We start from the raw sequence: 20,413 nt of genomic DNA, 5'->3' as shown, positions 1-20,413 counted from the left end.
CTGGGACTGGCCATGGACTGGCCAGAAGCGGAGTGCACCAAAGACGCCGGCGTGCCATTCTCATGGGGGTGGGAGGGGTGGTGAGAGCAGCTTCTCTCTCTCTGCAAACAGAGCACACGACATGTAGCTGGTTTGGGATTTTAAATTTTATTTCTTTTTAGGCAGAGGGAAAGGGAGGGAAAAAGACAGGCAGAGAAACATCAATGTGTGGTTGCCTCTCACACGCCCCCTACTGGGGACCTGATCCGCAACCCAGGCTTGTGCCCTGACTAGGAATCAAACCAGTGACCCTTTAGTTCACAGGCCGGTATTCAGCCCACTGAGCCGCACCAGCCAGGGCAGGTTTGTTTTTTTAAGAAGAGAAAATAGCAACTTATTTCTGGTGCTCAAGGGGCGGGCCCTTGGCCTCCGCCCCCCACCCCAGAGACAGCAGCACCTCCTCTCTGCCCAGACGTCAGCACGACCCAGCTGTCTGTGATGTGCAGGCCCCACTCAGTGAATAAACCTGTGTCTTTCCTGAGTCTCGGGCGGTGCTGTCAAGGACGCCTGGTCTGAAACAGCAAGTCCTCATGCAGCCTCATGCACAGGTTCTTGGAAATTGACTCTGAGTGACAGGACAGATAACAAAATTACTTTTGCCCTAGGCTAATTGATGTGAACAAGAGTTAACTTCCAACGGCATACTTCTGGCCACAAAAACATCAACAAACTTCTGAATAGAGACCTAAAACACCTGTTGACCTGAACACACAAGGCGAAGTGATAGGCACCGACGTGTATTCGAGAGCGAAGGATACCTGCTGGGGAGGCACCGATTGGGCAGAATCCCAGTCAGTGCCCCTCCGAGGAGACGGAGGGAGGGGTGTGGGTGAGCGAGGCGGGAGAACACCACCTGTAGCGGGGAGGCTTGCTCTGGGTGCGGGCAACTTAGCAAGACCACGCTGATTCTAGACAGTGTTTCTAGTTTTCAGTGCTGCCTTCATCCTGCTTTTTTGTTATCTTTGCAAACAGTTGTTTGTGTTACAATGTTGATTTAGGTGCAGACCAAAGGTTGCTTTGCCCTGTTCTAACTAACGTGCCAAAGGCTGGAGGCAGCCCCTAAGCACGTGCTGGGAAGGCAGCTCCTCCCAGAGGTGGCTCCGGCTCCATTCGGAAGTGGCTCTGTTTGTATTTTTATACTTCTGATGTTAAACCTTGAACTCAGTGTGAGCTATACCTACATTTAAGAAAGATTAATAGCCCTGGCTGGTGTGGCTCAGTGGATTCAGTGCCAGCCTGTGAACTAAAGGGTCACTGATTCCATTTCCAGTTGAGGCACATGCCTGGGTTGTGAGCCAGGTCCCCAGTAGGGGGCGTTCGAGAGGCAACCACACACTGATGTTTCTCTCCCTGTCTTTCTCACTTCCCCTTACTCTAAAAATAAATAAAACCTTTTTTTTGAAAGGAGAGAGGTTACCTGGCTGGTATAGCTCAGTGGACGGAGTGCTAGCCTGCAAACTGAAGGGATACAGGATCGATTCCCCATCAGGGCACCTGCCTGTGTTGTGGGCCAGGCTCTCAGTGTTACCTGTGTAAGAGGCAACCACACATTGGTACTTCTCTCTTTCTTAGAAAAATAAAAAAAGATTAATACAAACAAGGAAGCTACTTTTTAAAGATTTTTTTTTTTGACAGGAGCAGGGAAATGGAAAGAGGAGAGAAACACCAATGTTTACTCACTTGTTACACTGGGGACCTGGCCCACAACCCAGGGATGTGCCCTGACTGGGAATCAAACCATCAACCCTTTGGTTGCTAGCCCAGCTCTTAATCCACTAAGTTACATCAGCCAGGGTGGAAGACAAGTCTTTTTTGACCTTCTTATTCCAGGTCAGGGTCTCAGGTGGCCAGAGCCTATCCCTTAGCTCAGGGTGAAAAGCAGGACCCTCGCCAGGCAGGACGCCCTTTTACCCCAGGGTCACCCACTCTGGCAGCAACAATCTGGACCCGCCAGTGCCCCTCCCCCCCCGGAGACAGTCGCACAGACACGGGACGACCCGCACACTCCACACGGGCAGTAGTCCCCGCAGGGCGTCGATTTTCCTTCTCATTAATTTACAGTGAGACGACCTTGAACAGAACGGTGTTTGGTATTCAACCGCCTGCTGGATTACTGGCTCTTTAATCTTTGTTTTCCAGACGTGAGGGAAACTTTCGTCTCAAGTTGCTGCTGACGCACAGCAGTTCAGTAAATCACACCTTTGCACGCTGACCCAGTCGTTCACTTTTTCTCCCCCCCGGGCCTCCAGGGGCCAGTAGACGCCAGAGAGGGCCCCTCTCCGGGGGCCACGCTGGGGGGTCCAGCCCCGAGTCTGAGTGAGGGAGGGTGACAGAGCCCCGCCCCCGCCCCCACCGCTCCTGTCAGGGACATACCTGGAGGGCCCGCTGCAGGTGTCACGAGCCCTGCCCAGACCCCACACCTGCGGATGGAGGCATCGATGCTGGGAACCTGTAACACAAGACTAGGAGGTGCTCACCCCCCCCCCCAGGCTCGTTTCCTGCAGTGAAACTGGCATCAGAGCCCACAGGTGTCAGTAGCACAGAGTGGGAGCACATGTTGAGTCCCTTGCCCCCACCAGAAGAGTCCACAGACTTACACTGCGATGCGGTTCCCAGGAGAGGAGGGGAGAGGGCCAAGGGGGCGTCCCCGGTCCCTGCAGCCACACCTCAGAGGGAAGAAGGGTGCCTCAGGGAGGCAGAGCCTGTGGGCACAGGAGCAAGGCTCCCAGGTTCACTAGGGGCCGGTGAAGAAGACTTCGGAGGCCACAGTGGCCCCCAGATTGGGGCTGTGGCAGGATCAGGTTGGTGCGAGCAGGGGGCCAGCCAGCCTTCAGGATAGTGTGCCTCAGCCATCACCAGGGCCACCCGGCCCTGCATTCGCAGGGGCCAGCTCCAGGCCACCTGCCCCCAGCTAGCCAGGAAGGAGCATATATCCTGCCCCAGAGTTTATTTTAATTTATTTCTCAAAACCCAGGGTGGGGCTTCTGGCTGGCACCTTTCGGGTTGTAGATGAGGAGAGCAGCCCCTTCCAGGGGGGCAGATTCCTGCGAATAAGGAAGCAGAAGTTGCCCAGGGCCCAGCCTCCCTTCCTCAAACCACATCTACCTCCTGGCCTATAAAACCTGCTCTCCTGCTGGACAGAGGCTGGGGTCAGCACCATGCAGCTCAACTTCAGCAGCCTCAGGGCCCTGGTGACAGGGGCGGGGCAAGGTGAGTGTTAGTGAGCAGGTAGGGGTGCAGGAGGGGCTGAGGTGGAGAGCAAGGTGGTCGGGCCCGAAGCCTCACAGGCCCATGCTAGACAGGAAACTGCTCCTCCCTGGTCTATGCAAGACACAGGATGGGTACACGGGTGGGGGGGGGGTGCATCAAGCCAAGGTGTCTTCCCCAGACCAGCAGGAAGGAGCTGCCCTTGGGGGCCTCCCTTGGCCAGACCCTGCTGGCTGAGCCTCTGACTTGGGCCCACACACTTCCCAGGCCAGCACCCTCTGGCCAGGACTCTTGCTGCTCTTCCCTGAGCAGCAAAGTTGCAGTCCCTGCCCCTGCCCTAACCCAGACGTGTTGGTCCACTGCCTGCCTGGTGCTCCCCTGCAGGGATCGGACGCCACACTGCCAAGGCCCTGCACGCCTCGGGGGCCACAGTGGTGGCCCTGAGCCGCACCAGCGCCAACCTGGTCAGCCTCTCTGAGGAGGTGAGGTGCTCAGCCTGCCCCCCCCCCCCCCCACACCACCCTCGGCGATGCCTCCTGGGCCTGCTGGAACCACCCTGGTCACTGCCCGATGCCTCCCACAGTGTCCTGGGATAGAGACCGTGTGTGTGGACCTGGGTGACTGGGAGGCCACGGAGCAGGCGCTGGGCAGCGTGGGCCCTGTGGACCTGCTGGTGAACAACGCAGCTGTGGCGATGCCGCAGCCCTTCCTGGAGGTCACCAAGGAGGTCTTTGACAGGTGGGAAGCCGGAGAGCAGGGGCGGGGAGAAGGCTGCTCCGGAGGGGGGCTGGAGTGGCCCTGGTCAGACTGACATGCCGGCTCCCCCCCAGGTCCTTCAGTGTGAACCTGCGGTCTGTGTTCCAGGTGTCCCAGGTGAGCTGGTGGGAGGGTGTGGTCCCATGGCTGGTGGGGCCCAGGTGGGGGGTGTTGGGGTCAAGATGCCACCCCTTTCGGCTTCCAGGTGGTGGCCCGAGGCATGATCGAACGCGGAGTACCTGGCTCCATCGTCAATATCTCCAGCATAGCAGCCTCCGTCACCTTTCCCAACCTAGCTGTCTACAGTGCGTGGTCCCTCTGCCCAGTCTGTACCCCTACCCACACTGAGCTCTGGGGCTGGGCGTCTCTGCAAAGGCTGAATCCCTGAAGGGTGTTGGGTGCTGTCCTCCCCACAGGCTCCACCAAGGGTGCAATGACCATGCTGACCAAAACCATGGCCTTGGAGCTGGGGCCACACAAGGTGAACATGAGGTGCTGGATGAGCCAGGCTGGGGGATGAGAAGGGTAGTGGGGCAGAGGGCGTGAGAGACGCCTGGGGACCACTCAAGTCTCTGGGTTGTGAGGTCTGGGGTTGTTTGGAACACAGTAAGCAAGCTCAGCCTGGTGGGGGGCTAAGCGGGCAGGGCTGGCCTACGGGCTGAGGCTGCAGCCTCCGGCCCCTCGGACCTAGATCCGGGTGAACTCCGTGAACCCCACGTTTGTGCTGACGGCCATGAGCCAACAAGGCTTGAGGGACCCCGAGTTCGCCCGAAAAGTTAAGGAGCGGCACCCACTGAGGAGGTTTGCAGGTCAGCCGGGCTGCGAGGAGGGGCGGGCCTGGCTGGGGCGGCAAGGGGAGCGCGCTGACCCGCCCGCCGCCCGCTGCAGAGATGGAGGACGTGGTCAACAGCATCCTGTTCCTGCTCAGTGACCGCAGCGCCTCCACCAGCGGCTCCAGCCTCCTAGTAGACGCCGGGTACCTGGTCTCTTAGAGCAGCGATGTGCTGCGGCCTGCGGGGCGGTCCTCTGCACCTCCCGGCCCCGCCTCCCCGCCATGGCCCCGCCCCCCGGCCCCACCCTCGACCCGCCTCCACCTCTTGTCACGCCCCCACCATACCACGCCCTCTGACCGCATTTAATATCAACAGCTGCGCCTCAGGGGCCCCGCCCCGCCCCGCTGTTCCCTTGGCCCCGCCTCCCCGCTCCGATGCACCGTCCCACAGCTGGCGACGCTCCTCCTCATCCCCTACCTCGCTGCCAGGAGACCCTTCCCCTGTTGCCCTCCACCACTGACTGTGTCCTTCGCTGTACTGGGGCCGATTCGCCTAAATAAATAAACGGAGGCCATGCTCCCGGAACCAGGGGTGCCAGGACTCTGGAGGGGCACACCTCGAGGCTGGGGACTTAGGGTCCGGGACTGTGGGGCTCACATTTCACCTTCCATGAAGTTAGGAGGGAGGAGATTCCTCTTGTCCACGCGCCATCTGAAACCTCTACCTGCCCTGGGCAGAGGGTCTGTGGAGCTAAAGCGGATGCCTAGACGCTAGGCCATCCCCAGGGAAGGCGGGGCCCGAGTGAGGGGCTGGGTGCTGGATCTCATTTATCCAACCCCAGGGAACGCAGCTTCACCTCCAGCGCACTCCCCCCACAAGACTGTCCACGAGAGGGCGCCCCAGCTGGGGGTGGGCATGGCCCACAGCTGCTGCTGTACTGTCCTTGGCTGAAACCCAGGCACAACAGAGAGGGTTTTTGCAGCCCTGCAGGGTTTCAGTGGTGCTGGCCTGTGCCATCTAGCAGGCCGAGTGTGGACGTAATGAGGCCTGAGGCGGCCAGTGACCTGGACTAGTGCAGTGTCCACCTGCCCCAGCAAGGGGGCAGGGCAGGAGGGGCTGGTGTGGGGCCTTCCAGGCAACGTGCAGAGTCGGGGTGGGGAGTGTGAAGGCACTTTTGGCTCTGCCCCCAGCCCCCAAGGGCCTCCCAGAGCAGGGTTTGCATCAGAGCTCGCTTGGGTTAGCCCAGCCAGCCCACCAAGGGTCACAGGACAAGAGGGATTTAGGATTTAGACACCATTCTGGGATCAGGTAAAGCCCCTGAAGAGATCTAAGCAGAAGCACCTTTCTGGAAGGACAAGCTAGGGGCTGTCCCTCCCTTAGCCTCTGGCAGGCAGAGGTCAAGGTCCAAGGCAGAAAGCAGGTTTTGTCTGGTGGTTGGAGGTGTGGGGTACACCACAGGGCCAGGCCTGACGGAAAGGTTCTTTGCTGTCCTCCAGGGGTTTTCTCCAATCCCCTGGCCACCTCCTCCAGCCTGTCCATGTAGCTGGGCCCAAAGCCCCAGGGGACCCAGGGGCCCTGCGATCACCAATATCCTACAGCTGGCCACAGAAGGTCCTCAGGGCCATGGTTCTCGATTTCCCCACGTGACCCACAGAACTGAAAAGCTTGCGCTGGGGAGCCAGTGCGCATGCCTACATCTGTAGGTGACCTAAAAGCCTCAGGGAGCAGTGCTTGCCCCTGGCTGGCCACTGTGTACCCCAATGACCCCAGTTCTATTCCTTCCTATCTTATACACGTTTTTAAAAGTGCTGGTGGCTCTGGCTGGTGTGGCTCCGTGGATTCAGTGCAGGTTTGCGAACCAAAGGGTTGCAGGTTCAATTCCCAGTCAAATCACATGCCTGGGTTGTGGGCCAGGTCCCCAGCAGGGGGCGTGATAGAGGCAACCGCACATTGATGTTTCTCTCCCTCTCTTCCTCTCTCTCTAAAAATAAATAAATAAAAATAGTGCTGGTGGCCTTCTGTGGGTTGGCCGGCGTGATTTGGGGTTTCTGTTCCTTTCGAGGAGAAACTGAGCCTTCTTTGGCATTGAATTCTGCTTGTCCAAACTCTTTCCTTCTGGGCACCCCAAGTCAGCCACTCCGAGGCCTCGGGGAGGAGGACCGACAAGCGATCCTTTACGACAAAGTTTTCTTCTCAGAAACAAGAAGAAATACTAGCACTGAGTTCTCCGTGGTATTTACCACTGCCTCTGGTTTTAGTAATGCAGTAGTCCTCTCGGCAGGGAAAACAAGCGGGCAGAGACCCGCCAAACCCATTTCTCACCCCCTGGGTCGTCTCCAAAGAGCCTTGCGAAAGTCCCTGCCCCAGGGCGGGCAAAGGCCCTGACTGCCCCGCCCACGCCGCGCCCACTCCTTTTGGCCAATTGCCCCGCAGAGGGCTGCTATTAGCATGCCCCCGCCCCCAGACTGGCCCCGCCCCACCTTCTCTTGATCCCGCTTGCAGCCGGGCTACCGGAGCACAGCGCCCTGACGCGCCGCCATGGAGCTGGGGCTTGCGGGCCGCCGGGCGCTTGTCACCGGGGCGGGCAAAGGTGGGCCAGCGCCCGGGGGTGGCCGGTGGGGCGGGGAGGGTGGCGGGGGGCGTCCTCACTGAGCCACGCTCCCCGCAGGCATCGGACGAAGCACGGTCCAGGCGCTGCACGCGGCGGGTGTGCAGGTGGTGGCCGTGAGCAGGACCCAGGGCGACCTGGACAGCCTGGTCCGCGAGGTATAGACGCCGCCGAGTCGGAGCCCAGCGGGCAGCGGGTGGGGCGGTGGGCGTGCAGGACGCGCGGACGCCAGGCCCCGGGCTAACGAGGACCCTCAGCAACCCTTCCAGGGCGCTGGGACTGCGTGAGCTCCCGAGTGGCCTAGAGAATGGCGACGCCCCCTGGGCTGAGAAGGAAGCAGAAATGGCTGCCTGGCAGGCCCGGGGCCAGAGGGCGGGCGGAGCGGGTGCCCGTAGGAAGTGTCCTGTCTGAGGCTCCTGGTTCAGAAGCTCCGAGTTGCTTAGTGACTCAGTGGCCACGTTAACTCCCCCTTCCCCAGCGCCTGGGATTCTGAGCTCCAAGAAGTGGCTGGCTGTGGAGGACGGTGAAGTCTGGCATCGAGCCAGAGCCCGCAGGAGTTAAGAAGGAGATAGTTAACCACAAGCTTCAGCTGAATGCGACTGTAACTTTTGCAGAAGAAATATTTATCATTTAGATAGCCTGGGAACGGAGCAATTATGCCTGCAGCTTTTCCCTGAGTCTGCAAAACGTCCTTGAGCTTATCCAACTAATTATTGTAAAATAAACATGGAGACCACGTCCAGGGCCATTGTCTCTTCATCAGAAGACAATGCCCCACCTGGCCCCCGCTTTTCCTTAAACTGTCTGTGTCTTTCTTAATCTCTTGTCGCCCCCCCTCAGGGATCTCCTCCCCCAGCTGCCCACAGCAGCTGGCTTCTCTGGGACCCGTGGCCTCTCCCCGTGTTGGTCTGATAGGTCTCCCACATCCCTCCCCCTTCCTCATGGGTCAGAAGCCCTGTGCTGTGTGCCCCTTTTTGGGCTTGGGAGCCCTGATGGCTGTGCCCTGCCCACTATGTACACGCAGTGCCCCGGGGTGAAGCCTGTGTGTGTGGACCTGGGTGACTGGGAGGCCACGGAGCGGGCGCTGGCTGGCGTGGGCCCCGTGGACCTGCTGGTGAACAACGCTGCCGTGGCGCTGTTGCAGCCCTTCCTGGAGGTCACCAAGGAGGCGTGTGACATGTGAGCCCGTGGGGGTGGAGGAGCCCGGGGTGGGAGGGCTGCCCCCTGCAGCAGTGCCCCCCACCTGTCCCCCGTCCCTGACCAGGCCCGTCCATCTGCCTCTAGCTCCTTCGACGTGAACCTGCGGGCTGTTATCCAGGTGTCCCAGGTGAGTGACCTTCCAGGCAGGAGTGGGAACGGGTTGGTGACACTAGTGCTGCCCCATGTTCCTTCTGCCATTGCAGATCGTGGCTCGGAGCCTGATGGCGCGCGGGGCCCCAGGGTCCATTGTCAATGTGTCCAGCCAGGCCTCCCAGCGTGCCATCCACAACCACACCGTCTACTGTGAGCGAGCCCAGTGCACCCCCCCGCCCCGCCCAGCCTGCAAGCCAGCCCAGGCTCCACTCACATGGTCCCTCTTCACAGGTGCCACCAAGGGCGCCATGGACATGCTGACCAAAGTGATGGCTCTGGAGCTGGGGCCACACAAGGTGAGCCCCGCTGAGGTGCCTCCCATCACGCAGCCCACATGCCCAGGGCTTCCCGGCCCACCTTGCTGGTCCCACCCCTGTCTCAGCACAGATCCGTGTGAATGCAGTGAACCCCACCGTGGTGATGACAGCCATGGGCAAGGCGAACTGGAGTGATCCCCAGAAGTCCAAGACCATGCTGGACCGCATCCCGCTGGGCAGGTTTGCTGGTGAGTCGGCCCACCGCCCAGCTGGAGTTGAACCAGGCTCTCAGCTGAGGTGGGGGTGGGAAGGAGAGGGCGGCCCCTTCTCCCAGGCCCTGACCCCGCCCCGCCCCGCCCGCAGAGGTGGAGAACGTGGTGGATGCCATCCTCTTCCTGCTGAGTGACCGCAGCAGCATGACCACGGGCTCCACGGTGCCAGTGGACGGGGGCTTCCTGGCCACCTGATGCTCTGCCACTCACACACAGCCGTCCTCCATGCTGAGCCCTGCCTGCCCCCCACCCCCGGACCCCCCCTGCAATAAACACGATTCTTCTGCTCAGCCCGCAGGCTGACTGATTCCTGGGCTGCCGGCCAGCGGCCCGAAGACACAGAGCTCAGGGCTGGGTGTGGAAATGAGTTCTGGGCGAGGACATGGCCCTTCCACGCGTGTCTCAGGCTAGGTAGCCTGACCCCCCCACCTGCACTTTTCAGTCACTTGCCAGCAGAGGCTGGGAGACGGGACCTTCCAGAGGCCTCAAGTTTCTATAGTTATTAATAATGGCTGTTTAGCAACTGGGCAGACAAACTGCCTGAAAGCCTCACAGATGGCTGTGTAGACCAGGGAGCCCTCCGTGAGTCTGCCTGGAGCTGTGCCCTGTGGCTTGAGGGGCGAAGTCCGAGCCCCTGGACTGTGTGGCTCCTGGCACACCCATGCTGACCCCTCTCCTCCCCCACGGTTTCTGACCTCAGCAACACCAGGCCACCCACGTGCCGCCCCTTCTCTCCTCCATGTTGTCCTGACCTCCACACTTTGCCTGCCCCTGCCCTTCTGCCCAAGCGGGGCTCCACAGCTGGCTGTTGGGCCTACTGTCCTCCACCCCACCTGGGAGGGCAGGACAGGAGCCACCTCATTCCTCTGTGCCTGCCCTTCCTGGAGGCCCAACGTCTGGGCTTTGTCCGGAAGGGACCAAGTACACTCGCTACCACCTCAGCTTGGGCCACCTTTGGGGATGGAGACAGCTCAGCAAGCTCTTTTCTCCACTCTCACCCAGAGTGAGGGGTAGGCTCAGCCCCTCTGCACCACGGATGGAGAGGGAGCAGGCAGGGCCAAGCACGCAGGAGAGGTTGGTGGAGAACGTTTACTGTATAAAATAAGAATGGGCCGCCCCTCCCGGCCCGTGGACAGGAACCCCCCTCCCCTGTCAGGGAAGCCCATCCTGGGGCTGCCCTGCGCCCACCCCTGTAGCCTGAGGGAGACCCTGCTCCCTCCAGGCCTCCCGTGGGGGCCAGGGCAGGCTGGAGCCGTGCCCCCCCAGAGGAGGCAGCGTGGCCAGGACCCCACCGCCCCAGCCCACCCCATGCTTCTGGCCCCTCCCCACCCACAGCACTCCCCACAGCAGACTCGGACACAGACAGCTGGGCAGGTCAGCAGACCCGGGCGGGGGCGGGGCTCTAGAAGACCGTGCACTTCTTTCCCGGCTTTTTCACGGGGGGCGGGCAGAGCACTGCCCGAATGGCCTCATCAAACACTGTCTTCAGGCCCCGCTGAGTCAGGGCGGAGCACTCCAGGTACTTGACTGAGCCTGGGGGCATGGGGGTGAGAGGTGGGACAGTGAGGGAGGGGGTTGGCGAGGGGGGCGGGTGCCAGTGGGGCAATCAGCATGGGCCTGGCCCAGCACACTCACCAATCTCCCGGGCCATGGCCAGGCCCTGAGGGTACGTGATGGGCGCCAGCTTCTTGTCCCGCAGCCGCTCTATGGTGTCCTTGTCGTCCCGGAGGTCCAGCTTGGTGCCCACCAGGAGGATGGGCGTGTGGGGGCAGTGGTGCCGCACTTCTGGGTACCACTGTGGGGACGGAGGTTCTGATCCCTACCTCTCAGTGGCTTCCTCCCTAGCCTGTCTTGGAGCAGGCATAGCTCCCCAGGGCCCCTTCCTCATGGCCACTAGATCCATGCCTAGCCCTTCCTGTTTCACAGGTGACAACTAGGTTTGGTGTGGGGCAAGAACACCCAACAGGGAAACTGCAGGGCCTGCCAGGGCCCCCCAGCCAGGGCCCTTGCTTTCTGAGAGCCTTGCTCACCACCCTGGCCCCTTGTCACCCCCACGCCCACGCCCTGGCCCTGGCCCTGGCAGACCCTACACCAAACAGAACAGGCATTTCCTCTGCCTCCAAAGGACAGATTGCCTGGGTCAGGTCTTCAACCCAGAGACCCTGTCCCATCAGAACAAGTCTTCTGGGCACCCCCTTGCCCTCAGAGGGACACCCCCAGGCCTACCTTACCTTGGCTCGAACATTCTCAAAGGAGGCTGGGCTCACCAAGGAGAAGCAGATGAGGAAGACATCCTGGGGGGGAAGGGCCCAGGTGGAAGTGTTCGAGGAGGCCTCCGTGTCCCCGCCCACCCCAGGGCTGCAGGGACCCCCGGGCTGGCCCAGGACCACCTACGGTCTGAGGGTAGGAGAGCGGCCGAAGCCGGTCATAATCTTCCTGCCCAGCGGTGTCCCACAGCCCCAGGTTGACCGGCTTCCCGTCCACCATCACGTTGGCTGAGTAGTTGTCGAAACTGCAGGGGCAGAGGGTAGGGGCAGCCTAGGCCTCAGGGTCTCCGCCTGTGAGGGGCAGGACTGCAGTTCTGCCTCACCTCCACCCCACCTGCATGCCTGGAGCACTGCCCCCCCCCCCGGGGCCTGGCGCCCACCTGCCCGCCAGCCCTGCTTACACGGTGGGGATGTACTCTCCCGGGAAGGCGTTGGTCGTGTAGCTGATCAGCAGGCAGGTCTTCCCCACGGCGCTGTGGACGGAGGGCAAGCCCACATTGCTCCCAGGCCGCTTTTGCCCCTCTGCCCAGTGAGGACGGCCCTCTTGCACAGAGCAGCAGGCCAGGTTAGGGTGCCGGGGATGGGGACAGGGGCTCCAGGGCAACAGATCCGCAGCCACCTAGGTCTGGGGAAGGAGGACCAGGGAAGGGGGCCGCCAGGGGGTGTGGGCTGGGGAAGGGCGTCAGGGTGGGAGGGGCCCACTGAGGATTCAGCCCAGGTGAGGGGCCCGGCCCCACCCCCGCGGAAGGCCAGGCTGCGGTCAGGTGGGGAGACAGCAGCATCAGGTGCGCCTGGTTGGAGGCCTCACCCCCGCTAGCGGGGACCCCGCCCCACTGCGCCCTCTGCCCAGCTGCACCCTGGAGCCACGCGCTCGGCCCATGCCCGGCCGCCCCCGCCCCGCCCCACAACTCAGCGCCACGCACTCACCCGTCACCGACCACTACGCACTTGATGGCCTGCATGGGCGCGGGCCGGGCGGGCGCGGCCGCCAGCGAGCTGCGGAGAAATGCTCGCGCCGCAGCGGCCGCGGACCCGAGCCGAGCGCCGAGCCGAGCGGCCGGAGACAGCCGAGCACCGCCGAGCGCCGAGCGCCGGGCGCGGAGACAGCCGAGCGTGGCCGGCGGGGGGCGCGGGCTTTCTGGAGGAATCTGGTGAGGTAAGGCCCCGGTGCCCACCTCCCCAGCCTGTCCCTGAACCCCAGGCCCCGCACCCGGCTTGGTTAAGTGCAGGGACCGGCGCACAGGAATCCTCGATGCCCAGGGTGACCCCAGCCAAGGGGCAGCACCGGCGGGCGATCCCCCACCCACCTGCACATGCGCGAGGTGGTCTGTGCGCACGCGGCTGCTTCTAGGAAGACCACTCCCAGGACCCTGCCGCCCTCCGGCCAGGAGCTGGCTGCTGAGCTCCGGGGTTTGCGGTCACCACGCCTCCCCCTCCCCCCGACGAGGGCGGCCCAGCCTACGGTTCCCAGCTCCACCTGTCCGCTAACGTCGCTCAACGGCCCCACCTGGCCCCAGTCCATTAGGAGGTGCTACCCGGCAGCTCCCTGGAACATCCATCCTGCAGGGCCACGCAGGCTGCAGCTAGGAGCACGGGCGATGTGAGAGAAAGGCCCAGAGCCCAAAATGTGTCACAAAGTACAAAAGTTCTTTATTTCAGAACGCCCCTGAGTGAGCTGCCAGCGCCGCTGCACTCGCAGCGATACTGTACTGTACAAGGCGACGGCGGATAGGGGAGGGGGAGCTGGGAGGCTCAGTCTCTGCTTCCCCAATTTCCTTCATCACGGGCGCATTTTGTCACGCGCGACCATGTCTGGGGGAGACACGGGAGTGGGGAAGGAGCTGGGCCCTCTCGGCCGGCCAGGCACCCAGGTGGCGGGTGACATGGCCAATCCACCTTGGCACCGATGTTCCAGTCACCCACCGTGCGCCCCACCCTGCCCAAGCACACCCTAACTCTGGCAGCCTGTCCCTTGAGAGCCACCCTCTGGCCACTCCTGGGTCTCTCTGCTTCCCTCACTTTGGGGGGCTCAGGGCCCTCAGGGGAGACCCCTGCACATAAGCCAGGACAGCACTCTGCAGGAAGCTGGCCCTCTGGGCCTCCTCATCTCGGATCCGCTTAATCTCCGCCTCCTTGAGCCGCAGCTTCTCCCGGAGCGAGGCGTTCTCACTCTCCCGGTCCAGCAGTGCCTCCCGGTGGTCACTCGCCATCACTGCAGGGGAGGAAGTTCCAAGGAAGGATCGCGGGGCAGCAGCCACCCCAGAGGATCAGAGGCCGCACACACCCAGCCTCCTTGTAGCGAGCACCTCTTGGAGCTGCTGAGACCTGGGCCAGGCTCAGCTCTGCAGCTGAGAAAAGGTCCTTTGGAGCCAGAGGCAGGGCTGGGGCTGAGCTCACCTTTCAGCTGGCGCTCCAGGGCGGCCACCTTCTCTTTCAGTGCCTCCTGGGCGGTCAGCTCAGCCTGCAGGCGGCCGATCTGCTCCTGGAGCTCCACGCGCACCCTGGTCACCTCAGCCACCTTCTCTTGGTCCTTGTTACTCAGATCCTGCCAGGTGCAGGGGGTGAGATGGCGGCTGGGGACCAGAGGCACCCCCAGGAGCCCTCCAGTCCCAACTACCTGCTGCAGCTCCTCCAGGCGCCGCCGCAGGCCCTCCAGCTGCAGGCCCAGCTGGCTGGCCCTAGCCTGGGCCTCGGCCACCACCTGCCTCTGCTGCAGGCAGGTGCTCTGTGCCTCATCCCGCGCCTGTGCCAGCAGACGCAGCTTCTCCTCCAGGTGAGCCAGGTGCTGCTGCTGTGGGTGCCGAGGGGCTGGTGAGTGCGGAGAGGGGAGGGCACCAGGCCCGCCTGCTGCTCTCGGGGGCGTGACCCCGAGCTTGCATGCAGTGACTGTCAGCACGTGGGGGTGACCCCCCTGCTCCGACCAGGGGAGTTCCTATTAGCCACCGGGGAAGTGCACCTTTGCTAGCTGTTTATTCCGAAGGGGCTCAGCTAGAGTGAGCCTCAGGGGGCACCCCTGCCTGGTTCCCCACCCCCACTTCCCAGGCCAACTCCATCCTGGCCCCTAGCACACCAATGGCTGCAGCCCTTCCCCACCTTCGGGCTTTCTGTGGGATGCTGGGCCCCTGGGACAAGTGTCCTGCTCTGACTTCCCCACCCCTGCACCCTGAGGCTCCTATCCCCTCACCTCCCCGCAACCCCCATCACCCTGGGCAGAGCCAGGAGAGCCCTGGCCTTGCCCACCTTGGGCCTGCTGCCTGGTGGGTGCTGGGAATAGTGTGGGTGGGGCCATCTCGGCCAGGGCTACGGGCTCACCTCCTCCAGGCGGACCTGGTTCTTGGCCTTGATGAGCTCCTCCTCCACCTGGCTGCGTTCGCTGAGCGCCAGTGCCTTCACTCGGCTCAACTCCTGCAGCCAGAGACCCCCGGGCCTGAGGCTCTGGCCCCCCGCCAGCCTCCTGAGGGCTGTGTCCACAAGGCCAGGCTTCCACAGCCAAGAGAGTCCCCAGGTCACCTTACTAAGTCCCTCTGGTCTCATGGGTGGGTCCCCACCCATGAGGGGGGCGTGATGAGGCCAGGACCACGGGAGGGGCGCCCAGCCAGCTCAGCACACGCTCACCTCCTCCAGGGACAGCCGCGCAGCCTCCAGCCTCTGGACTCTGTCCTGCGTGGCTCTCTCGCTCTCCTCCAGGTGGCGAGTCATGTGCTCCACCTGTCCAGGCACAGGGCAGGGACAGGGCCGTCAGGCTGGTGCCCCAGCCCTCCCCATGTGGGATCCCCACCCTGGCAGGCAGGCAAATCTTAGGGATCCAGTTCCTTCCAAGGGGCTGCCCCACACAGCGCATGGCAGTGTGTCCCCCGGCCCCATGCAGTCAGGGTCCCTTCTAGGGCCTGGTCAGGAGCCCTTGCTGGAGGACTGCCACCCAGCACCCCAAGGTGGGTGCAGGGAGCCCGGCCTGGGTTGCGCTTTGGGGCCACGGGGCCACACTGAGGCATCTGCAGGCCCTGGGAGGCCAAATGACAGAACAAAGGAGGCACCTCCTTGGCGCGCAGCTGCTCTAAGTCCTCTAGGCTCTGCCGAGACCGCTGCTTCTCCAGCTCCAGGCGCTCTGAAAGCGCAGGGAAAGGCATGGAGTGGCTCCCCGGGGTCCCTTGTTCCCAGGACTCCCAGCCGCCTCTCCCTGGTTCCCGTCCCCAGGCCTCTGCTCATGCCCACCCTCAGCCTGGATGGCCCGCATCTTCAGCTCGGCCGACGTGTTGGTCAGCTCCTGCTTGGTCAGGAACAGCTGGTCCTGTTGTGACTTCACCTTCCGCTCCAGTTCATCCACCTGGAGAGACAGCACCGTGGGAGGGAAACTCTGGCCCAGGCCTCTACCCACCCCAAGGGCCTGGCCTCACACCCCCACACCTGGTTTCGCAGAAGCAGGTTCTTTTCGTTGGCAGCAGACAAGTCCCTCAGCAGCTTAGACTCCCGCTCTGCAGCTTCCTGGGGGTGGGACGGGGAAGGGCACCACCGATGGGCAACCTGCCACAATGTCCCCCTACCTGTCTGCGTCCGCCCCCTGCCCTGCCCACCCACCTGCTGTGCCAGCCTGTGCTCCTTGGCCTGCCTCTGCGCCAGATTCCGCTGTTCTTGCTCTGCAGTGACCAGGAGTTCCCCCAGGTCCTGGGCCTTCTGCTCGGACAGAGCCAGGGCGGCCTCAGTCATCTGCAGCCTGAAAGGAGGGCAGGGCCAGGCCCGCCCCAGCCCCATGTCAGCCTTGCAAAGGCCTCCTGGGCTCACTTTTGCCAGGCTGCTATTCACCTCCTCCAAGAAGCCTTCCAGGCTTATCGCCCAGCCATTCCCCACATTTAGTTTATACATAAGAACTTGGGTCCCTGTGTGTAGCCCCCACTCCTGCCCTCCATGGCTCACTTGGCCTTGAGGGCACTGATGATGGAATGCCTCTCATCCAGGGCTTCTTGAAGCTGTCCCACGCGTGCTGCCGATGTCCTACGGGCAGACAGGGGGGTCTGAGGAGCCCAGCCGCCAGAGCCCTCCCTGCTCTCTGGTCCTGGAGCTGCCTGCACCTCCAGCCACCTTCCTTGGAAAGCCTCCCCAGCCAGGCCCCAGCACTGTGTGCCCCACAGCCCACTCACCTGCTGCTCCTGGCCATCTCCTCTCGCTGCTTATCGATCGTCTCCATCAGGTCCAGGAACTGGGGACAGAGATGGCCAGAGTCCTGTCAGGGCCCAAACCCTGCCCCCTCCTGTCGGGCAGGAAGGAGAGGGCATGCCCTCTGAGGTGCAGCCCACAGAGGAAGCCCACGCACCCCGCCAGAAGGGGGTTGGCCCAGGAAACTAGCACGTGGGCCTGGTGTCAACTGCTTAGAGGGGCCGGGGCCGGACAAAGGGAAGTGGGCCAGGCTGGGACTGGGACACAGCTCTGCAGTTGGAGGCAGAACCACCCTCACCTGCTTGGACTTCTCTTCCCGGAGGTGTCGCACCTCCTTGCTGAGCACGTGGGTGCGGGCCCGGCTCTCTCGGAAGGTGGCCTGCCGGTCCCGGTTGTGATCCATGGCGTGCTCTGTGGGAAGGGACCGCGTAATACCCCAGGGGCTGCTGAGCCTTCGGAGCAGCTGACAGCCAGGGGTCTGAGAGTCGGGCCTGTGCAAGGCCACAGCTCGCCCCACTATGGGGCCAACAGTGGGGTCAGGAGCCCCAGAGGCGCCAGGTCGGTGGCGGGACAGATGGAGAGGGGCGTTTGCTCTCCATCCCAAAGGTCAGAGGCCACTGTGTGACTTTTAAGAGGTGAACGCTGTGTTTAGCTCTTGTGTTCTGGAAAGACCCAGGCAGCACTGGGAGAGGGACCAGCCAGGAGTGGCCGTGATGCCAGAGGTAATATTAACAGCGATGGTGGCCTAGGGGCAGGCTGGGGACAAAGAGGCAGAGGTGACAGGGGTCAGGCAGACCCAGCAGGAGGTGGCAAGCTTTGCGGGGTTCCAGCCCAAGCTTGGGCCCCTGGGTGGCTGCCAGGACAAAGGAGCTACAGGGAGTGACAGGGGTCTCTGCTGGGCCTGGGGCAGAGATGCCAGCATCCCTGATGGGAGGGGGTCCTGCCTTGGACCTGGTGGCCCCGCCCCAACAAGGCTTCTGTGCACGGCCCTGAACCCGGAGGTGTGGGGGGGGCACATGCCGCCAGAGGAAACAGCACAGCCGTCTGGGCGAGGCCCCGAGCCACGTGCCTCAGCATCCTCATCTGTGAAACTGGGGAGCACCCTTGGGGGATCTAAGAACCGAATGAGCGGGTTCCAGGAGCAGCTCTTGCTCTCTGTGTCTAACCTCGGCTGCCACTGGGACAACCCCTCCAGCCCCCTCGCCCAGAGCCTGGGCCTCGGCCACAGGAAGTCAGCTCTGCGCCCTGCTTGCAACTGTGTGCCCTTACCCACAGCTCTGAGGACATCGCTGGGGACGTTGTTCCCAGCCAGCTCCAGCCTCCACAGGGTTCTGTTGCTGGGGAGACAGTTCACCAGGGCCCGGCCTCCCAGGAGGCCAATGTTATTCCAGCGCAGGTCTAGGAGGAAACCTCTTGTCACCTGGGGAGCGGCCTAGCCTGGGTGCTTCATTTGGGGCATCACCAACAGAGCAGGGGCCTGGCGTAGCTCACCCCTCCTCCCTACCCCGGCCCCTGCTTTGGGGACAGGACGAAGGAAGTATTGAGAGGGCTGAGGGAGCAAGGTGCCTTGCCACGGTGGCTGTCCCGGCGGCTCACCCAACTGCTGGAGGCTGGTGTTGCTCTTCAGGGCCAGGGCCAGCTCCTCTGCGCCCTGGTGGCTGATCTGGTTGTTGCGGAGGTCCAGCTGCCGCAGTACGCCATTGCCTGCTAGGGCCCGGCAGAAGGTGGCAAAGGCATCTTCCCACGTGCCCAGGCTGTTCCACTCCAGGGTGAGGCTGCAGGGGGGCAGACATGAGGTGCACGGCCTAAGGAGCACCCTGCTCCCACTGGGTCCAGGGGCACTTAAGGAGGGCACAGGCCTGGGGGTCTCTGGCCGGAGGTCTGCAGCCATGGAACTTGTACCCGCCCAGTTCCCACAGATGGACAGGAAATATGGACACCTGGCCGGAAGGCCTTAGCATTCAGGTGGCAGAACCCAATCCTCTAGGGCCGGCCCTGACCTGTGTGGAGGAGGATGGGGTATGGGGAGGATGGGGGCCTGGGCGGCACCTTGCCTCTGAATGGACGTGCTCTGTCGCAGAAGTTTTCCCAGCACCTCAGCCCCAGAGGCCTGAAGGTTGTTGCCCTAGGACAAGAAGAGGCAGACCCGTTGTCCCCACCTCCTGCTCACCCTGCAGGGTCCCACTCAGGTGGCAGGTGAGGCCAGGCTCAGCACAGACGGTGGGGGGCCTCCTGGTGCCAGGTTGTTCGGCACACTCGAGGCGACTCTGAAACCACACCCACCCCCAGGACACACACGCAGGCCAGAGGCCACTGGAAACAGGGCAGAGCCTGGTGCGCCAGCAGTGCTCACACAGGGCTCCAGTCACCCCCTCTTGTGGCAGGTCCCTCACCTTCAGATCCAGAAACCGCAGGACAGTGTTGGCACACAGCCCCTGGAGCAGCAGTGTGGCTCCTGTAAGGGGACAGGGTGGTCACTCTCTGCCCCTAGGCCGCATCTTGGGACACCTCCCTAGATACGTGAGAGGGACATCAGGGCTCACGCCACAAGCGAGTCAGGTTTGAAACACCTACAACTTCTGTCCAGCCTGGAGCCAGGCCGCCAGTGCTCGCACTCACCAGCATCCTGGGGCTCTCCTAAGGCCCTCTGCTCCCGGGCTTCGAGAAGGGACCCTGATGCTTGATTCTACTACAGAGCCCCGGAGGAGGAACCTCCCATAGAGCCAGTGGGAAGGAGCTTTGTCAAGGACTGATGACAGGGGCAGCCATGGAGCAGCGGGCAGCCAAGACAAAGCGAGGGGACACCACCCTGGCTATACAGTTGCCAGCCTGCCTGGCCCCTGCCGGCTCTCGGGCCCACCTTCCTCGCTCAGCATGCAGTCGCTGAGGACTAGCTCCGTCAGCCGTGCCTCCTTCTGCAGCAGCTCGCCCAGGGCCCGGCAGGTGTCCAGGGTCAGGCTCTGCGTAGCCAGGTCCAGACGGCCCCGCGGCGCCGCGTGCAGCTGCTGCAGCACGGCCTCCTGGGGCTCGGCGCCGCTCTCCCTGCACAGTCGGCTGTAGGAGCGCGGCAACTCCTCCATGGCCCTCGCCTGCCGGCAGGGCTGCCTCCGAGCGCCTGCAACCGGGCAGCCCCTTGCGCCAGCGGGACGGGGGCTGCTTGCCTGGCGTCCCGGCTCCTCTCCCTGAGGGCCGACAGAGGGCCCCGGCGGCTCCTTGGGGGTCACAACGAGCCCAGGTCCCGCCTCAGGAGCCGAGGGACCAGGAACTGAGTGCGTTCTACCGGTGGAAGGCCCAGGAGGGCGGATGGTGACCCCGGGAACACCCGAGATTGCAGCGCATGGACGAGGACCCTTGGGGGTGGGTCCTCCTGCGCTGGGGCCGCTCCGGGCGTCGGGCGTAACCTGGGCCCCGGCCCTCGTGCCGCGGACCCTGGCTGCCCGCTCTCGTCTACGCGGCCATTACTGCGCCTCAGTATCCAGGAAGAACAGGGAAGGAAGGTGGAAACTACAACTCCCAGGAGGCTTTGCGCTCGACACCGGCCAATGATGTAAAGGGGTGGACACACGCTTGGGGAGGGGCCAAGGCAACCCGCTCCGGGCCCACTGAGAGGGGTCAGAATCGGGGCGGCAGAGGGCGCGCTCCAGTGCGATTGGCTGGAAGCGCGGGGGCGGGGTCCGAGAGGGCGCGCTCGGGGCACATTGGCTGGGAGTACAGGGGCGGGACTCCGAGG

General features: G+C 63.2%; 4 protein-coding genes across 9 annotated transcripts; 2 read left to right on the top strand and 2 right to left on the bottom strand.

Annotated features, from left to right (window-relative positions):
• Window positions 1-2,656: 2,656 nt before the first annotated feature.
• Window positions 2,657-5,360, top strand: LOC112298828 (carbonyl reductase [NADPH] 2). 2 transcript variants are annotated; one of them, XM_024553948.4, is made up of 9 exons: window positions 2,657-2,840; window positions 3,014-3,249; window positions 3,631-3,728; window positions 3,830-3,984; window positions 4,077-4,119; window positions 4,208-4,307; window positions 4,419-4,483; window positions 4,694-4,811; window positions 4,891-5,360. In XM_024553948.4, exons 2-9 carry the CDS (start codon window positions 3,198-3,200, stop codon window positions 4,992-4,994), a joined length of 735 nt encoding a protein of 244 aa, XP_024409716.1. In that variant the 5' UTR covers window positions 2,657-2,840; window positions 3,014-3,197; the 3' UTR covers window positions 4,995-5,360. The 2 variants fall into 2 exon arrangements, with proteins under 2 accessions (XP_024409716.1, XP_053767339.1); XM_053911364.2 differs by having other exon boundaries at window positions 2,657-3,249.
• A 1,862-nt stretch (window positions 5,361-7,222) lies between these two features.
• DCXR (dicarbonyl and L-xylulose reductase) lies at window positions 7,223-9,555 on the top strand. The gene is made up of 8 exons (XM_053911363.1): window positions 7,223-7,365; window positions 7,444-7,541; window positions 8,408-8,562; window positions 8,668-8,710; window positions 8,787-8,886; window positions 8,968-9,032; window positions 9,124-9,241; window positions 9,357-9,555. Exons 1-8 carry the CDS (start codon window positions 7,314-7,316, stop codon window positions 9,458-9,460), a joined length of 735 nt encoding a protein of 244 aa, XP_053767338.1. The 5' UTR covers window positions 7,223-7,313; the 3' UTR covers window positions 9,461-9,555.
• Window positions 9,556-10,324: 769 nt separating this feature from the next.
• Window positions 10,325-13,015, bottom strand: RAC3 (Rac family small GTPase 3). 4 transcript variants are annotated; one of them, XM_053911362.2, is made up of 6 exons: window positions 12,460-12,683; window positions 11,934-12,005; window positions 11,660-11,777; window positions 11,497-11,559; window positions 10,897-11,060; window positions 10,325-10,798 (listed from the first exon to the last, which is right to left on the bottom strand). In XM_053911362.2, exons 1-6 carry the CDS (start codon window positions 12,492-12,494, stop codon window positions 10,738-10,740), a joined length of 513 nt encoding a protein of 170 aa, XP_053767337.1. In that variant the 5' UTR covers window positions 12,495-12,683; the 3' UTR covers window positions 10,325-10,737. The 4 variants fall into 4 exon arrangements, with proteins under 4 accessions (XP_053767337.1, XP_024409698.3, XP_053767335.1 ...); XM_024553930.4 differs by lacking the exon at window positions 12,460-12,683 and adding an exon at window positions 12,840-13,015 and having other exon boundaries at window positions 10,328-10,798; window positions 10,901-11,060; XM_053911360.2 differs by having other exon boundaries at window positions 10,328-10,798; window positions 10,901-11,060.
• A 143-nt stretch (window positions 13,016-13,158) lies between these two features.
• On the bottom strand, window positions 13,159-20,178 carry LRRC45 (leucine rich repeat containing 45). Of its 2 annotated transcripts, none has more exons than XM_053911359.1 (17): window positions 19,544-20,178; window positions 19,077-19,138; window positions 18,738-18,808; window positions 18,280-18,458; window positions 17,953-18,081; window positions 16,982-17,094; window positions 16,668-16,726; window positions 16,444-16,521; window positions 16,108-16,243; window positions 15,937-16,014; window positions 15,745-15,856; window positions 15,567-15,637; window positions 15,148-15,240; window positions 14,845-14,937; window positions 14,150-14,320; window positions 13,930-14,077; window positions 13,159-13,744 (listed from the first exon to the last, which is right to left on the bottom strand). In XM_053911359.1, exons 1-17 carry the CDS (start codon window positions 19,761-19,763, stop codon window positions 13,548-13,550), a joined length of 2,010 nt encoding a protein of 669 aa, XP_053767334.1. In that variant the 5' UTR covers window positions 19,764-20,178; the 3' UTR covers window positions 13,159-13,547. The 2 variants fall into 2 exon arrangements, with proteins under 2 accessions (XP_053767334.1, XP_053767333.1); XM_053911358.1 differs by having other exon boundaries at window positions 14,150-14,323; window positions 19,544-20,177.
• Window positions 20,179-20,413: the final 235 nt, after the last annotated feature.

The sequence above is a fragment of the Desmodus rotundus genome, chromosome 9 (assembly GCF_022682495.2).
Source record: "Desmodus rotundus isolate HL8 chromosome 9, HLdesRot8A.1, whole genome shotgun sequence".
In the NCBI taxonomy this organism is placed as follows: domain Eukaryota; kingdom Metazoa; phylum Chordata; class Mammalia; order Chiroptera; family Phyllostomidae; genus Desmodus; species Desmodus rotundus.
The sequence above is the reverse complement of the archived record's forward strand: the minus strand, read 5'-3'. Positions and strand labels throughout refer to the sequence as shown.

Excerpts from the sequence above, each read along its gene's own strand:
- LOC112298828 (XM_024553948.4), top strand. The coding sequence starts at position 3,198 with ATGCAGCTCAACTTCAGCAGCCTCAGGGCCCTGGTGACAGGGGCGGGG. Across the intron at positions 4,120-4,207 it reads CTGTGTTCCAGGTGTCCCAG|GTGGTGGCCCGAGGCATGAT; the intron begins GTGAGCTGGTGG and ends TTCGGCTTCCAG. Across the intron at positions 4,812-4,890 it reads CCCACTGAGGAGGTTTGCAG|AGATGGAGGACGTGGTCAAC; the intron begins GTCAGCCGGGCT and ends CGCCCGCTGCAG.
- DCXR (XM_053911363.1), top strand. The coding sequence starts at position 7,314 with ATGGAGCTGGGGCTTGCGGGCCGCCGGGCGCTTGTCACCGGGGCGGGC. Across the intron at positions 8,563-8,667 it reads ACCAAGGAGGCGTGTGACAT|CTCCTTCGACGTGAACCTGC; the intron begins GTGAGCCCGTGG and ends ATCTGCCTCTAG. Across the intron at positions 9,033-9,123 it reads TGGAGCTGGGGCCACACAAG|ATCCGTGTGAATGCAGTGAA; the intron begins GTGAGCCCCGCT and ends GTCTCAGCACAG.
- RAC3 (XM_053911360.2), bottom strand. The coding sequence starts at position 12,494 with ATGCAGGCCATCAAGTGCGTAGTGGTCGGTGACGG. Across the intron at positions 11,560-11,659 it reads CGCTCTCCTACCCTCAGACC|GATGTCTTCCTCATCTGCTT; the intron begins GTAGGTGGTCCT and ends CTTCCCCCCCAG. Across the intron at positions 11,061-11,496 it reads TTGAGAATGTTCGAGCCAAG|TGGTACCCAGAAGTGCGGCA; the intron begins GTAAGGTAGGCC and ends CCGTCCCCACAG.
- LRRC45 (XM_053911358.1), bottom strand. The coding sequence starts at position 19,763 with ATGGAGGAGTTGCCGCGCTCCTACAGCCGACTGTGCAGGGAGAGCGGC. Across the intron at positions 18,809-19,076 it reads TGCGGTTTCTGGATCTGAAG|GGCAACAACCTTCAGGCCTC; the intron begins GTGAGGGACCTG and ends TTCTTGTCCTAG. Across the intron at positions 14,324-14,844 it reads ACCAGGTCCGCCTGGAGGAG|CAGCAGCACCTGGCTCACCT; the intron begins GTGAGCCCGTAG and ends CGGCACCCACAG.